Source organism: Heliangelus exortis, chromosome 9, assembly GCF_036169615.1.
Source record: "Heliangelus exortis chromosome 9, bHelExo1.hap1, whole genome shotgun sequence".
NCBI lineage: Eukaryota > Metazoa > Chordata > Aves > Apodiformes > Trochilidae > Heliangelus > Heliangelus exortis.
Window position 1 is genome coordinate 26092530 of NC_092430.1, and position 16190 is coordinate 26108719.

General features: G+C 48.3%; 2 protein-coding genes across 2 annotated transcripts; one reads left to right on the top strand and one right to left on the bottom strand.

The window, feature by feature from the left end:
- Positions 1-203: 203 nt before the first annotated feature.
- EIF2A (eukaryotic translation initiation factor 2A) lies at positions 204-12701 on the bottom strand. The gene is made up of 14 exons (XM_071752944.1): positions 12550-12701; positions 10853-10922; positions 10486-10560; positions 9820-9938; positions 8604-8703; positions 8324-8406; positions 7070-7143; positions 6777-6921; positions 5774-5890; positions 3025-3596; positions 1586-1702; positions 907-1035; positions 687-752; positions 204-602 (listed from the first exon to the last, which is right to left on the bottom strand). Exons 1-14 carry the CDS (start codon positions 12575-12577, stop codon positions 537-539), a joined length of 1761 nt encoding a protein of 586 aa, XP_071609045.1. The 5' UTR covers positions 12578-12701; the 3' UTR covers positions 204-536.
- On the top strand, positions 12681-14736 carry SERP1 (stress associated endoplasmic reticulum protein 1). Its single transcript, XM_071752945.1, has 3 exons — positions 12681-12906; positions 12996-13071; positions 13220-14736. Exons 1-3 carry the CDS (start codon positions 12823-12825, stop codon positions 13258-13260), a joined length of 201 nt encoding a protein of 66 aa, XP_071609046.1. The 5' UTR covers positions 12681-12822; the 3' UTR covers positions 13261-14736.
- Positions 14737-16190: the final 1454 nt, after the last annotated feature.

The following is a 16190-nucleotide window of genomic DNA, read 5'->3' on the forward strand; positions in this document are numbered from 1 at the left end:
GTGGTACCGGTACCGGTACCGGTAAGGGCCCGGCTCTGACTGACGGGAGCGAGGGGTAGAGGGGGCTCAAGGGCCGCAAATGAAGGGGAAGACGAGAATTGTGAGAAAAGAAACAAAAATGCGACTGCAAAGGGGTGCGACGTCACCTGCCGCGTCACGGCACAGCCTCGTCCCCGCTCCGCCCTGCCACCGAAAAACAGCGCTTTTTGTTAGTAAATGCTCTTTATTTTTATCTACATCCCATCGTTGCATAAAGGTCACGTCTTTTAAAATATAATAAAGCTATCAGACGGTAATCCTCCAGTTCCCCAGAGGGAGCAGAGGATCGGCCAGCAGGATCCCTGGGGACACTGGTGACTTTTCAGTGACACATTGCACAAATCCTTAGGAAGCTGCTCAGAAGGCAAGTGTGCAGCAAACCTGTGGACTTCTGCATCATCAGACAGCTGCTGAAGCATTTTATTGGGTTCCAGTTAATACAATTTTATGGTTTTCATGGACTCTGTGTGAACACCACATTGGATTTCTATGGAGTTTTAAAGACCCAGTTCTAGGTCTTCAAGTTCCTGAAGGAGAGCTGTTTCCTTCTGAATCTTCTCCAACTAGAAGAACAAAAAAACAGCACAAGATGTCACAGATGTAGCTTATTATAAAATAAAACTTGAATAAACTGCCCAGAACAGTACCTGATTCTTCTCCAGCTGTTTGCCAGCAGCTGCTTGTTCCTTCAGCTGCTCAATTGCCTTTAGTTTCTGTAAAATAAACCAAACCAAACCAAAATAAACCCACACGTAAGACAAAAAAAAACGGTGAATCAAGAATATAAAACACAGTCTTAGAAGTTCCTCCAGTTGCAACTGCCTGATTTACCAGGAGGCAGGTCTTTTAGGAAAGAAATCCACTCACTTTTTTTAAATTCTTGATCTTCTTGTCCACTTCAGGATCTCCTGATGTAACAGCAGGCACAGCACTCCGTGGGGTCTTCTGTGGTACCGAGGACTGTGCAGACTCCTGGTTCCCATCAGCTTTGGCCTCCTGTAGGCAAATAAAATAAACACATTATCCAGAAATTGTGTTCAATTGCAAAAGGATTGTAAAATGTCTTTAGTGATTTCAAGGGGCACATTGGGTATTTCTTCTTTCACTAGTTTGCTGGTGTACTCATAATTTTTAAGTGACTTGCTTTGATGTACTGCATCACCTCTGTATGTATTTTCCATGAAAAAAGGGTTATCTGTAACAACCCATGTGCTGTTTCTTGTTTAATTTCTACTCCTCCGGATATCAACCATACACAGCATAGGGAAACATCAGTAAGGATGATGTGAAAAACATATATGCAAATATTTTATTAGGTAATCTGTTTGGTCATTGTCTCTGAAGTAAAAGAAAGGACTCAAAACCAGTGTAATCAGTTTTTAAAAAAAAATCTTATTTGAAGAAACGATTGCTTCAGAAGTTAGGCCTACCACCTTCCCCACAACTTTTTGTGTGCACAGTGTGTGGAGGCACTGTTTTGTGACTGATTAGTGCCAGCTGTGTAAAATATTTAATGTTATTCTTGAAATAACTACTTTTGCAGTACCTGTTTAGCAGCTTTCTTTGCTTCGTGCTTCCTTTGATTTTTGAGAGCTGTTTTAGACATCGGTTTATCACTGCTTCCTGACTGTGGTTTCATATTCTGAGGTGGCTCATCCTCATGCTGCAGGACATGCAAAATTAAGTGACAAAATCTGCATTAAATCTTAGCAAGCACGCTGGTACAAAAAAACCCTCACAGTGAACTCCCAAACCTACCATATGCAAAGATGAACCATAAGGGAAGAGGAAGGAAAAACAAAGAAAGAACAAAAAGATACAAAAAGCACAAGTCCTTTCTCTTTTGAGCAGCAGAAGACAGTGTGATACGGGTTTCAAAGTTACCCATTCTCAAGTTTAGATGGGACTATCCTATGTGTCTTAAAGATTTAATGGACTTCTGATAAAATAATAAAGCCAATATGTTTATATCTCTGAGGGAGAATAAAACCAGATGAATAAACCAGCACAAAAATGGCTGAAGCTTGGCATTGTGCTTTCATGGACATTTTTTAACTCAAACTCCCGGAGACAGGAAGGGAAAAATACATTGCTGGGGGTGGGCAGTGGCTCCTGGGGTGTGGATGTCAGACGGGATATGAAAAGGAGGGGCTGTTCAGTCCTTTGTCTTTTTATGGTAACTCTTATTTGATGAGCTGGGTTGTTTTAACAAACAAGATTTCTCACCTACATAAGTAAACAGAATTAATTTTATTTAATGCATCTTTTCTCTTGTGCAATCAGGAATTAGTATGATTAGCAGATTCCTCACAAGGTGAGCAGCAGCCCTTCCTTCAAAAGCACAAGCCTCAAAATCAAAGCTGACTTGAACATCAAGGGTGCCATTGCTAAATGTGATTAATTGCTACTCAGCCTACTTTGAAAACTGACAGAAAAGAAACTAACTAGGCAAATAGGTCACTACATTGAAACCTGTTTAAACTGCACCTGACTTGCTAAGATTCAAATCTTTCTAGCAAGTAAACTTGCCCTCTCCCCCCTAACAAAAAAACCAAAAAAAACGTCAAAAAACCCCCACTCTACTAGGAGGACAATCACCCACTTGTCTGCCTGGGATCTGACTGGTAAGTTGCATGACCCAAACCATAAGGTTCTTTCTGTTTCACTGTAAACCAAATTTGCAGTTCTTTGTTTCTGTGCACAACACGGAGTGCTTGTAAGTGACTTTGTAAAAGGAGAGTATTTGGACCAGAGACATCTCAGTTTCATGGCATACATTCTTACAAACAGGGAGCAAAGTGTTAGAGAGGATTATCAAGAAAACCTCTCCAAAGCCCCAGAACATGCTGTCACAGTTATACTGCCAGCCTGATCACACCTCTCACGTCTCTCATTAAATACATACACACACTCCAGCCAAGCTTCAAAGATGGGCCAAGCAACAAAACAGATCAGTTTAGAGGATGCATGCAAGTGTCTCCTTACCAGTTTGGAACTGGTCACGGGTTTGTTTCTCAGGGCTGGAGGTCTGTAGGCCTGAGCAGGCTTTGGCTCAGCACTGGGCAGTTCACTCGGAACCGCCTGGTATTTTACAGCTTTGGCTGGGAAGACTCCATCCAAGAAGGGCTGCCAAGAAACCTGCCACATTTCTTCCTCTGACGGGACCTGGTAGCTGTGCAGCAGAGAGCCAGTGTAGTGCCAGATCTTGTAGCCATTGCTGACTCTCAGCCGGGGGGCACAGGTGGCTGTTACGATGTGCTCCCCATCGGGACACCAAGCGAAGTACGTGGAATCCGAGGCTACTGGTTTGGAAATGAGTTTGTAGTTTTTAACATCCCACACTTCCATCTGTCCCCTGAGATTTCCAAACCCTGCTAGCACCAGGATGTGTCCGTGGGGGCTGTAGTAGGCAGCGTTGCGAGGACCAGTTCCAAAATCAAACACGGGGTCACATTTCAGATTAAAAACTGTTGCTTTGGCAGGCATAAACCCATACACCACACAGAACTCGACAGAATTGGGGCTCCAGACAACATCATAAATAGGGCCAGTTTTTGCTAAAGGAAAAGGAAAATATGCAGCTGTTGTTAGGAGACAGTATCTTGCCAGTGCAACCAAAAATAAAATCAACAGCTATTCTTAAAACTTCATGCTTGGCTAAAACGCTGTGATCTAATTACTGACAGAAAATTCATTCTGCCAACAATAGAGGTAGAAACAACATTTTGTTCTTCTGACAACTTTAGTTAAGGTTTACAACAGTGACTGCAGCCATTCCAAGTTACCTCTGTAGGGTCAGCATCAGCACTTTAACAGTAAGCATACTTTTTCATGTAAAAAATTCTTTTATTTTTTTCCTCGTTATTCAAGTACGATCTCTCAGGACCTTCTCAAAGTGTCCCACTGGAAACCTGCAAAAACAGGATTTTTATACCAGCTGGATACTAGTTTCTTTTTTTTAGAATCTAATAAACATTGCATAGCTCAGCTTTGCAGAGCTAAAGAATATTATCCATGTCATCTTTGGACTGTGCTCACACACAGTGTTTTGTAAGACAGACTTTGAAGTGAGAGAGCACACCAAAAATGGTTTTACACATAATGGTTAAAACTTGACATTGCTAGAAGCTATTCTGGGGGTCAGAGGAGATCCTGAAGAATGGTGAGTTAGTGATGGCAACTCATGCAAAATGTAGAGAGGTAAATAAAAACCACAGGTCCTTGTAACTTTTCATAATCTGGACATCTCAACCTCTATTTCAATGCCAGGTCCATTACTGACAATCCTTAAACCCAGACATTGATCCAAAATACCAAACTGAGTTAATTGTTCAATCCCATTGTTATTCTAAAGCCTTTTTATCTTTAGATACTCGACTGTGCAATCACACTGTCTGTTCTCCCTTTAAAACTTTTTAGATGACATTAAGCAAATGTAACTGCAGAGTTGCATTTTCTGACAGAAAATTAGTTTCCTGACAGCAGGCAGCTGGAGAGGCATGAGGGCAGCTTTATTTGGGCTTCAACAGTGACAGGAGAGGTTGCACTGTGAGCCACGTGTCAGCCAAAACAAAAAAATCTTCTACAAATGCTGGGGTGAAAAAAGCTTCAAAACTGGACTGCATAGGTAACCAGAGACACAAACCCAAGGGATATGAGGCACCACTCACTCCAAGTGCCCACCACTTGCTTTTGTTGGAAAAAAAAGGTTTCACAAAACAAACATCAGTTTGAGTATTTTTTTTTCCTTGAAAAGGAGGAGCTGAATTAAATGGAAATTAATTCTAAGCTTCCTGTTAAATAAATATACACTAGAAATAAGTAACTGCAAAGGGAAAATGTTTTAATACACATGTATTTAAACAACAGGTGTCCTCAGCCCAGGAAACTGCTCTCAGAAAGAATCAAGATAGTGAGTTGTAATCCTGAGTACTTTTCCCCAGTGAATACAGCAACAAAGGAAAATGGGCACAGTTTTGTTACAGAAGACAAACTGGAGATGTCCTCCCAGTCAGCCCTAGTATTGAGGAGAAAATATTCACAATCTCTCTACAGTCACTTAACCAGACCCTGTCTACATCACCTCATCCCCAGTGTTTTGAAATACCAGCAACAAACACATCTCTCTGTAATTCCAAACAAGACAAATGTTTAGCATAAACAGCCACAGCTTAGGATAATGAAAAAATACCACCAGAAAATTAATTAATACTTTCAGCTCAAAAAAAGACACTGAAATAAAGCATATCCAGATTTTACAATACAAAATAAAGGACTTTAAATTGCCAAAATACTTCAAAAAATTGCTCTCACTCTGCCCCAGTTGAGTAAAAGTACCAATCACACACCTAAAAGTACAGGCAAGATTATTCTCTTTGGAAACATTTTTTTTTTCCCATTTCAGATTCTCAGACACTAAGCTGGCTCTGCTGCCCAGGTATTCCCTTAGTAGACATGCAAAATTTCTGTCCTGCACACATGAACACCCTCTAAAGCAAATTAGCAGTATATATTAGTTTAAAGTGTTTGCCACTGACAAGATAATTCAGCTATTAAAAAAGCGCAAACAACAAAACACCTTATTTCAGAGGAAAAGAAAAAAAAATCTGGTGATGAAGTACTTATTTTTCTGTTAAATCATTTCAATTACACTTACAAAAAAACCCCTCAAACATAAAACAGAGTCAGTGGAACAGCAATCCCCACAATGAGAAGGTGCCTGGGAGGTACTTACGCAGCTGCACGACGGCGCTCTCCCCGTTCGTGGCGATGTAGTGCAGAGTCTGCTCTCCGTAGTAGGAAGCACCTGTTTTATCAACCTCTGTGCTGGCTACTACCAGCACAGCAGTGGCTGACAGGACAGACAGGCAGTTAGCTCAACACAATCACTGCAAGTTACAGAAACCACTTCACAGACTGCCACGAACAAAGGGAAATCAGTTTGGATATGACTGGGTCACAGTGCTGTTATCGTGCTCTTCTCAATCTAATTTTTCATAAGTGTTACTCCAAAAAGAACAAGTATCTTCCTTTCTCAGGTGAAAAGCTTAATCTAAGGCTGTTCATTCACTGTTGAATTAAGAAAAAGAACATACTTCTCGCAGAATCATAAAATCACAGAATTCTGTGATTCCCAGCCATAAAAAAAGACATTAATCTCAGGCAGAAGCCAAGCATCCTGATCAGTCTTCAAATAAAATGTTTCATCAACAGGTTCTGTATGCACATCTATTTTATCCAACTCTGTGTGCCCCCAGGTGATTTCCACATGCCTGTCATACCTCCCCTGTACTCCAAACAAGTTGGGGTGAAGTAAAATGGCTTTTACAAAATTCTTCTGAAAGAGCTGACTGCTGACAAACAGCAAAGCAGACAGAGGGCTGTGCAAGTGCTCCCAGTTGTGGTACACCTGCCTAGATATGATTTTATGTATTAAGACCAGTTTATGTTCTGTTATAATCTTATGCTTACAGTCTAAATACACTACCATCACAGAATTCAAAATCTGAATGTGCTATCTGACTGCAAATTTTACCAAGACAGAGAGTATTCTGAATTACAACATATAAAATCATGGAAGTCAGCATGGGAAAGTTCCCTCGAGCACTGTCACCTGAACACTAGTGGCTGCTTTTCAGTATTCACCTGCACATGCAAATTAAACATAAACCCCATGCATTAAACCAAGAAATTAAAATCCAAAATGGGTGGAATCTAAGAGTTTAAACGTGTTATACCTTTTTTGTTCCATAGCATTGTCACCTTGTCAGCTTTAAAGAAGCTTTTGTTGGCTAGTGCAGACTGAGGGCCCCCAAAGCTGGGGTACTGGTACAACCTAACAAAGGAGGGTGCTCCTTTGCTGCCTGGGACATACACAGCAACCTGCAACAAAGACACCAGATGGACTGCAGATGATGTTCTTGGCAGTACAGGGCTTGTTCATTACTAGTATATTACACTACAATTACAGTAATTTTTTTCTTTTTGAAGAAAACCGAGGAAAAAAAATAGTAAACAACATCAGAAGTACCTTGGTTGGCTGTGCTCCTGGAGATAACACAAAATCATTAACCTTTTGCAAATGCAGTTTATTTGCAATAGTATCTGGAAAAAAAAACAAAAGTCACAGATGTGATGAGGTTAATGGCAAACCATGCTGGCTTCAATGACTTAACTGCACCTTTTTATGGGCCTGTATCACAGACAGTAGAGAACAGTACACATGATGACAAAGATTCCTTTTACTAGGCAAACAACCATTACCTTCCCATTTCAACACATTTTTATTTAGAAAGCCAGCCTGAAGCAAGCCCAGGTCTGAAATACAATATTTAGTATTTGAAGTTCAACCAGCAAGGAAGCTTCTGAAGCACACAGGAACACAGCTCATGCTGCTCATCTCACCCCTGCTGGCTTCAGAGGAAGCAGCACCAGTCACCTCCAGGTAACAGGCACCATTACACATCCTGGAGGAGGCACCCGTGCTTACTGCTGCCCCCCTACACAAACAGCTCACTGGAAATGTGTGTTTAAAAAGTAAATTAACAGCCACAACCCACAGCCTTATTCCAGCACGAAATTATGTGCTGAGCAGCAGCCCTCCTGCTGGAACAGATGCTCCATGCTTCCCTTAGAGAGCTTCTTGAACACCAGTGAGGCAAATTCTCAGGAAACTGACCAGCTCATAGCCTGTATTTCAGCTTCCAAAATAAATTGTTTCAGCTTTATATTAAAAAACAAAACAAACCCCAAACCACACACTACTCTTCTCGCCCCCAGCAGTTTTTCTCGTATTCCAATAAATTTTTGTTCCAATTCATTTTTATGTTCCTGCTGTTTTCTTCTCCTTTCCCTTTTTTAACTCTATTGACTCCAAATATTCTACCATAAGTAGCATATTTCCTTGAAAAAAATGCTGTAGATTCACAACTTCATTTTTGCAGTCAATTTTCACTCAGAATACACAAGACACAAAGAAGTAACCATAGATCACATTCTCTACTGACAATTTCCTGGATCTCATTAATTGAGACACAATAAAAAATCAGGTGTCTTTAATTGAAAATTAGATACATTTCATACCAGCTAAGTCACTGAAAATATAAAAGTGAAAACAGACTTCATTAGAACATAATGATTCTGAATTCCAAATTCAAATAGAATGTAAGTCATATTTCTAACAAAAAGCAAGGAAAAAAAGAAAAAGAAACAAGGGAAAAACCCACCCAAAATAAGATGCTTATACAGAATGCAATGAAACTGTCTGATAGAAATACTTGCGTACTGAAGTCGTTGTTCTCAAAGAAGTGCACTTCATTGTTCACATTCCTGGCACAAATGCTCTCATCATCTGCCCAGCAAGGACACCTGCATTTAAAAGGAAGAATTACAAACAGTGAACATTTTCCCCCCCTGATTTTTAGAACCAAGTAAGTTCAGAAATTACACGTTTCAAATGGAAAAATAACATTTGCATAGGAAAACACAGCTTGGCTTTACTGTCCTCCCAGCTCTCTCTGTGAGGATTTCTTTGCAAACAATCAGCACCTGGAAGAGTTACTTACCAGTTCTGCATCTTCTTCTGGATGAAAGATTTTAAACATTTTCCAGTTTTCACATCATGAAGCTGCAGGTTGGGCATCCCTGCTGTACCATCTTTAGCAGCTGCAACAAAACCAGAGGCTTCAGTGGTGCTCCCTGGGGGTTCATCCTGCTGCACCATGGGAACATCCCACCCCAGGATTCTACAAGCAATCAAACATGCCTAAAATTCCTACAGGAAGCACCCTACCCCCTGAGGGACTAAACCTGATAATTGCTTTACTTATTAATATCAGTCCCCCTGCAGAAAGAAATAATGTTTGGATGTGTGGGGTTTCTACTCCCCTTGACAAGACCAGAACCACCAATGGCTTTTTGATGTGTTTTTTCATCAAAATCAAACACTCCCTTTATTGTTTGCCCAGAGGATAAGTTCTTCACTCCCACATTTTGTTCTCATGGGAATGCCATGTGTTTTGTCCACCCCACTGCAGTCACAGCTGTACCTGACACACAAAGTGGCTCTGCTGGTTTTTTTAAAGCCTCTGTACCCCCTGCTCACTCTGGATGCTCCAGCCTGCCCAGTCCTACCAGTGATTCAAAGCAGACCCCTCAGCAGGTCTCCCACACGCAGCCCATGGCCAGCTTCAGCTCTGTCACCTGTGATGCCCTGTCTGCCCCAGGACACATCCCACACCTCATGGCCACCTCCTCCTGTCCAACATTTACACTGTCTGCTGCAGACACAGCCCCCGAGGCTGATGAGGCTGTCTAGATGAGGAGCATCAGCTCCACAGAGAGGCAGAGGGGAGGACAAGGCCCTCTGGACAATGAAGAGCACTCAGTCAGCTGTGCCCCATGGAGGACACCCCTCCTCTGAGACAGCTTCCCATTCCCCTGTCTGTACCCAGATACAAACTGTGTGAACAGCACCCCACTCACAAACTCTGCACTGAGATCAGCTGGTAATTTCTACACACATAAGAATCACTTAAAGCAACTCTTAGTACCTGCCCCCTGATGTGCTGTTTGTAGGAAGAGCTGATACCAGATGCTTTTGGAAGACAGCATCCCTCACTGCTCCCCTCCACACCTGATTCCCCGTGTCACTTTCTGTATATTTTCTATGCTGTTTCACTTAGCAAATAAATACCCTAAAATAACAGGCCAGGTAATGGAAAGCCTGCAAACTGCAATCAAACATGCAGCCAGCCTCTGTGCAGCTGGTACAATACTCACTGGTGTAGGCCTGCCACGTGGCCAGAACATTATTCTTCGGTGAGAACTCAAGGCAAACTACCTTGGGGAGATCAAAGGAATGCAGCAGCTCAGCACTGGAGACATTAACAACATTGACTCTGCAACCAAAAGATACTATTTCAAGAAAACATTCCTAGAACAATCAATTAGTAGCCAAGGTAACTTCTGATTTATTTGGCTCTTCTAGATCTGCCCCAAGTTTGGCCAATGGAACAGGATTAAGAGGTGGTTTTGTCCCCCTTCTGCTTTTACTGAATTTTTGCATAACATAAGGTAAGTGAAAGTGCTGGTCAAAACATAGCACACATTATCATCTGCAACATTTAAACTCTGAACAAGAGACAAAACAAACTCTCCCTGCAGAGAATCCACCCACATTTCCACAGAGCTTGAGTTGAGCAACTGCCAACCAAAGATTCTAACAGAATTAAAACACACATTTATCCCACATATTTTAAAGATCTTTTACCTATCAATATGCAACATGTAAGATAGAAGCAAAGACACTGCTGTGAATAATGCAAAAATCAACTGCATTTAAAGCCTATATGCAGACACTTGTATTAATAACAGCCAGAGGAGAGCAAGTGGGGCACATCTAACCCAGTCTGTTTAACAGAAATTAACATGATAAAATGCACCAACTTCTCTCCATTGCACCAGGCGAAGAGGGAGCCATCCTTGCTAAAAGCAACAACTTTGCAGTTTTTTCCAGAGTCCCTGAGGGAGTAAGAAAAGCATGTTAGTATTCAACCATACTGCATAAGTAAAGGTATTTTTAATTAAAATAAGGAACAGCACACAACACTTTGTAACAGTGCAACTGGTCAGTGACTGTGCCATGAGACATCAGGCAAGCGTCAAGCCCTCAAAACCATCAATTTTCTGAACTACTGACAGTGAGAACAAATTCACTTATATTTATACATTTGTCACTTGCAGAGTCTGTCTTTACTTTTTAGAATATTGTTTCTTTTGTGCAAAAGATCAGAAATACTTAAGGTAAGAATACCTTTGAAACGTTGTGCTCTCTGTGAAACTAGGAGGCCCATTCACCATGTAAAGCCCTTCGGATCCTCTCACTGGAAGAGCAAACAGAAAACCACTTATTTCCATCCCAGAAAACCACCCAAAGCCAGAGCTGCTTCGAATCTGTGAAGCTTGAGATTTGCACACACTTTTTTCCTGCTTGCATTTGAGAGTAAATGTGAGAGAGGGAGCTGTAAAGGAGCTGCAGAAGGTGCCAGGACATCGCTCCCTCTGCAGCAGCTGCAAGGCTGGAGCTGAGGACACAGCACAGCATTTCCCCTGGTGCTGGTGTCAGCACTGCAGTCCAACTGGGAAAAGGAGAGCATGAAGGAAATACCAATGGAAAATGCATTTTCAATGTCACTCTTCTTAGAGACACTGAGAGGCTTAGGGCATGAGAAGACACACCAGCAGTACAGACAGGTGCACGCAGGACCAGGCAGCTGGGACTGTTACACAAGAAGTAAACCACAGTATTTTCAGGCAGATCTGCTACAACCACGTGAGAACTCAGTGCTAACCCACACACCAGGCAGCTGTTACACAGACACCAGTTGCCTGCTCTGCATTTTCTTGGGGTGCCAAAGGTGCCTACTGAAGTGGCAACTGTTTGCTGACAGAGGGCTCAAGAGGGACAGATCTCTCCTAGCTCAATCCACAGGCTCTGCATTATTTCCAGGAAGGGCCAGGGCCAGCAGCACACCGGGGTCTGACAGCAGAGCTGCAGCACTCCTGCTCAGCTGGGTCCATCTGCACAGGAACCATGCAGGGGCTCCACACACAGAGGCAGCAGTGCCTGGACAACATAACATCTGACACCAAACATCCCCCAGATACTCCTGAGCTGCCAAGGGTCCCACTAACAGGATCCCAGGTTGGAAGGGACCTTAAGGATCACCCAGTGCCACCTCTCCCCCAGCCCAGGCTGCTCCAAGCCCCATCCAGCCTGGGCTGAGACACTGCCAGGGATGGGGCAGCCACAGCTTCTCTGGGCAGCCAGGGGCTCCGCACCCTCACACCAAACAATTTCCTCCAAATATCGAACACAAATCTCCACTTTTTCATCTTAGAACCATTCCCTCCCTCTTCGCCTCTTTCACTGCTCGTCATTAATTAACAAATGTAAATACTTGACGCTCGTTTATTGGTTTGAGGAAAGCGCTCAGTGGGCAGATTTCCCACCGGCCCTCCCCGCACTGCCCCGGGGGCACCGAGCCCCGGAGCCCTCAGGCGGTGCTTTTCACCACGAGGCAGCCTGGCACCGGGTCTGCTCTCCAGGTCCTCCCTCAGACTCTCCCGAGAAGCTGCAGAGGTGCGGGAGGTCAGGGGCAGCAGGGAGCTGTGCACGCCCACCCCGAGCAGCACCGGCCCCGCACACACCCCGGGAGCAGGGAGATGCGGGCGTGGGGAGCTTAGAGCCCCGGGAAAGGGAGAAGGCAGCTCCCTGCTGCACGGACACCTCAGAAACAGAGAGAGAAGGCAGGAGGACCCCCGGGGAACGCCGCCCAGCGCCGTGAACACGCGGCACTCAGCTCCGAGCTCCTGCGGACCCGCACGGACGGTGCCCCGGGACCGCCGCTACCCGGCCCGGCGGGGGACGCGGCTGCCGGGGATGCGGTCAGGCCCAGCCACCGCCCGGGCCGGGCCGGGCCCCTCCGCCGCCCCCCGGGCCCGACCCACCTGCCAGCAGCGGCGCGGGAGGCGCCATCTTGAGCGGCGGCCCGGCCCTTCCCCTTCCGGGTCAGCGTCCGCCGCGGCCCCGCACAGACCGACACGTCGCCGGAAGTGCCGCCCCGCCCCGGGCGCGTGTTTCCGGCGGGCGGCGCCGCGCGGTGCTGACGCTGGCAGCGGGCGGCGCGCGGAGCCCAGCGCGAGCGGCGGCGGCGGCGGCCCGGGGCGGGCGGTGAGACCGACGGACGGACGGACAGACAGACAGACAGACAGACAGACACCATGGTGGCCAAGCAGCGCATCCGCATGGCCAACGAGAAGCACAGCAAGAACATCACGCAGCGCGGGAACGTCGCCAAGACCTCGGTGCGCGGGGGAACGGGGAGGTGGCGGCGGGGGAGGGGGGAGGGAAAGGGCCGGGTCGGGCCGGGGTGACGGCGGTGCTGTGCCCGCAGAGGACGGCCCCGGAGGAGAAGGCGTCGGTCGGGCCCTGGCTGTTGGCGCTCTTCATCTTCGTGGTTTGCGGATCAGGTAAGGCAGCGGAGCGGCGCGGGCGGGCCCGGTGGCGGGGGGTGTGTGGGTGCCCCCCTCCCGGTGGCTGTGTGTGTCCCCCCCCCCCAGCGCTGTCCCGGCCCCAGGGGACGCCGGTTCGTCCTGCCCACCCCCCGCTCTCTTGCAGCCATCTTCCAGATCATCCAGAGCATCCGGATGGGCATGTGAGGGTCCCCGCCCGCCCCCAGCGCTGCCATGGACTGTCCCCCCGGCCGGCGCCCGCCAGCCCCGGTTCCTCCTCGCAGCGGCTGCCGCGGAGCGGTGCCGGCACCGGCCACGTCGCATTCCAGGTCCCGTCACCATTCCGAGTCATTCCGAATTTTCTAGCCCGTGCCACAGTGCCTTGACGAGCACCACATGTACAAAGCAATAAAACGATATTGTTGATCTGCAATGTGGACCCACTTATTCGGTGAAGCGCAGCCCCGTGCTCTGTAGAGATGCCAAACTGTACGCCATGTAGATACGTAGGAACCGACACCTGCTGCAAACGCCGGGCCTGAGAGCCATTGTGAGTCTCTGTATAGCTGGAAATGGTTTTATTTAAAAAGTTGGAAGCCAGGATTTTTATTTGGAGCATGTTCCCAGTGACGCCGTGGGGCCGCGCAGCACTCCCCAGTGACTCGTCCTCTTGTACACGTAGAGTAGTGCTGCAGCATGTGGCAGCGCCCGGCACGCTTATCACCACGGAAACTTCAGCCTATACCTCTTTGTCCTAATAAATGCAAAATGCTTGTTTGTATAGAGCTAGTGGGTGTTGCTTAATTAGAAACCAGCAGGATAGAGCAGCAGCTGCTTCCGACAGGACCGGGCGCTGGAGCTTGACGGACAGCGGAGTGGCTCAGCTGCCTCCCCAGCACTTCCTCCTGCCCACGGGCCTCGGATGGGCTCTGAATGCTTCTGGGATGACTCTACCACTGGTGACAGTTTCTCGTTCTGCAAAGTCGTGTGAGGTGTCAGGCAAGGTGCTGGGAGCCTGCCCACGGCCCTGCTTGCTGTGCAACACCCACAAGAGTGTGGTGTGTCTCGCAATATATATATTTAATTCTATTTAAGGTAAATCCTGCTTTCAACTCTCTCATCTAGTGACGGATCCAGTGCATACCTGCTTCTCTATGGACAATCACAGGTCCTGCTTAGTGACACTGAAGAAGGAAAGGAAAAAAAGCCCTCTTTACATCTGTAGACAACTGTAACTGTAGATGACAGTGGAGAATGCTGCTGTTGATGGTGTTCCATTGCTGGTGGCCCCAGCTTTGCCGTGGCTTCTCTTGTAAAAAAAGGTGGTCTGAGATGGGTCTGCTGCTACATGCAGCTGCTGGAGGAAGATGGCTTTTTTTTCCAGGTTTCTTAGCAGACGACGAATTGTAAAATCTTTTACATTAGAATTAATAGAAAAATGTCTCTGTAGAGGTGAATTAAATGCCTGTTAGCCGTAAAGGAGCAGATCCTTTGTGTGAGTTGTCGTATTCCATTTTAAATCATGGGGACTGCTGCAAACCAGTGCAGCCAGGAGCATGCCCAGGCCCGAGCCATGTCGGGTAACACACGTTCCCCCTGCTCGGACCCTCGTGTTCTGTACGCGGTGATGGAGGGGGAACTATGTATAACCTCTGATTTTAAATAAAGTTCTTTTCAAAGGCGTGTTGTGTTGGTTTTGAGGTTGGCCAAATGGTGCCTTGCTGGGTGCTGGAACCCTCAGTGCAGCTGAATGAGTGGAGCCTCTTCCTGCAGGAGCCCTGTGCTGGGGTTATGGCACGGCCGTGACCTGGTGCTGCTCCCTGCCCCCGGGGTGCGGCCCCTCTTTCCGCAGGGCTTGGGTGCGTGGCTGCTGCGCACCTCTCTGGTCCCTGGGGATGCAGCCCAGGCCTGGCAGGGTCCGTCCCCTTCCTGCTCCCACAGCTTTGTCGCGTGGTGCCTCTGGAAAGGCGCTGTTGGCTCCAAACCAACGCGTTCCGTGTCACAGCGGTGAAGGAGCAGCCAGAGCCAGGAGCCAGGAGCCGGTGCGGGCTGTGCGGGATCCAGGGCTCAGCTGCTCTGCGGTTTGAGCTGACCGGAGCCTGAGCCGCTGCGGCGGACCGGGGAGTTTCGCTGTCCTGGTGCCGCTGCGCAGCGGCGAAGCCCCCGCGGACTCTGCTCCCGTGGTCCCGGTGTGCGGGGAACACCCGGATCCACCCCCGGGGGAGGTGGCAGGACGGGCCCCGGGGCCGGAGCCGCGACCACCGAGTGCCCAGCACCGCTTGGGCAGCTCCGGGGCCGTTCCACCTGGTTCCCTTCCCCTCAGCACGGCACGAACCGAGGGGATGGGATGAGAAACGGCGGTGACGCAACTGAGCTTTGAGCACCCATAAACCGCGTGTCCCCTGCGCACACGCGGGGCTCAGAGACACCCGAGTGTCAGAGACGGAGAGCTGTGTCTGACAGACAGGGAACCGCTGTGCCTGTCGCAGCAGCCGCTGCTCGGAACCCCGCAGGCTGTGCTGGGAGAGCCTGCAGCGGCTGCTCCGCACCCGGGGAGGGGGCTGCGTGTGAAACGCCGGTCCCCGCAAAGAAAGGCGAGGGGCGGACCCGCACCGCGGCCCAGCACGGCCGAACCGGGCCGAGGGCAGGCCAGGCGGTCCCGGGGACGCCCAGGCCGGGACAGTCCTGGACAGTCCGGGCTCCGTGGGTCAGGCGTCCCCGCGCCGGTCCCGCCCTCCCGCAGGCCCCGCCGGAGCCCGCCGGCACCTCGACTGCGCCGCCCTGTGGCCGGCGGCCGCCATTGCAGGGGAGCTCGTGGCACTGCGGGCCCGGCCCCCTCCGTCCCACTGGGCCCGACCCGGTCCCGCCACCCCGCCGCCTTACCGGGGTCAGCGACCCCGCACCGAGGCGGGCCCGGCGCTCCGTCACCTCCCGCAGCAGCCGTCCCGGCCCCAGATCCCGTCGGTAACCGAGAGAGTCCCCCGCGCCCGGTCGGCACCTCCGCCGGTTCCTGGCCCCGCGGTCCAATGTTCTCCCCGGCAGGCAGAGGCGCCACAAACACCGCCTGTCCCGCTCCTCACAGCGCAGGTCCCCCGGTAACCCCCGACCCAGAGCCCCGCACCCCTCACAGCCTGTCC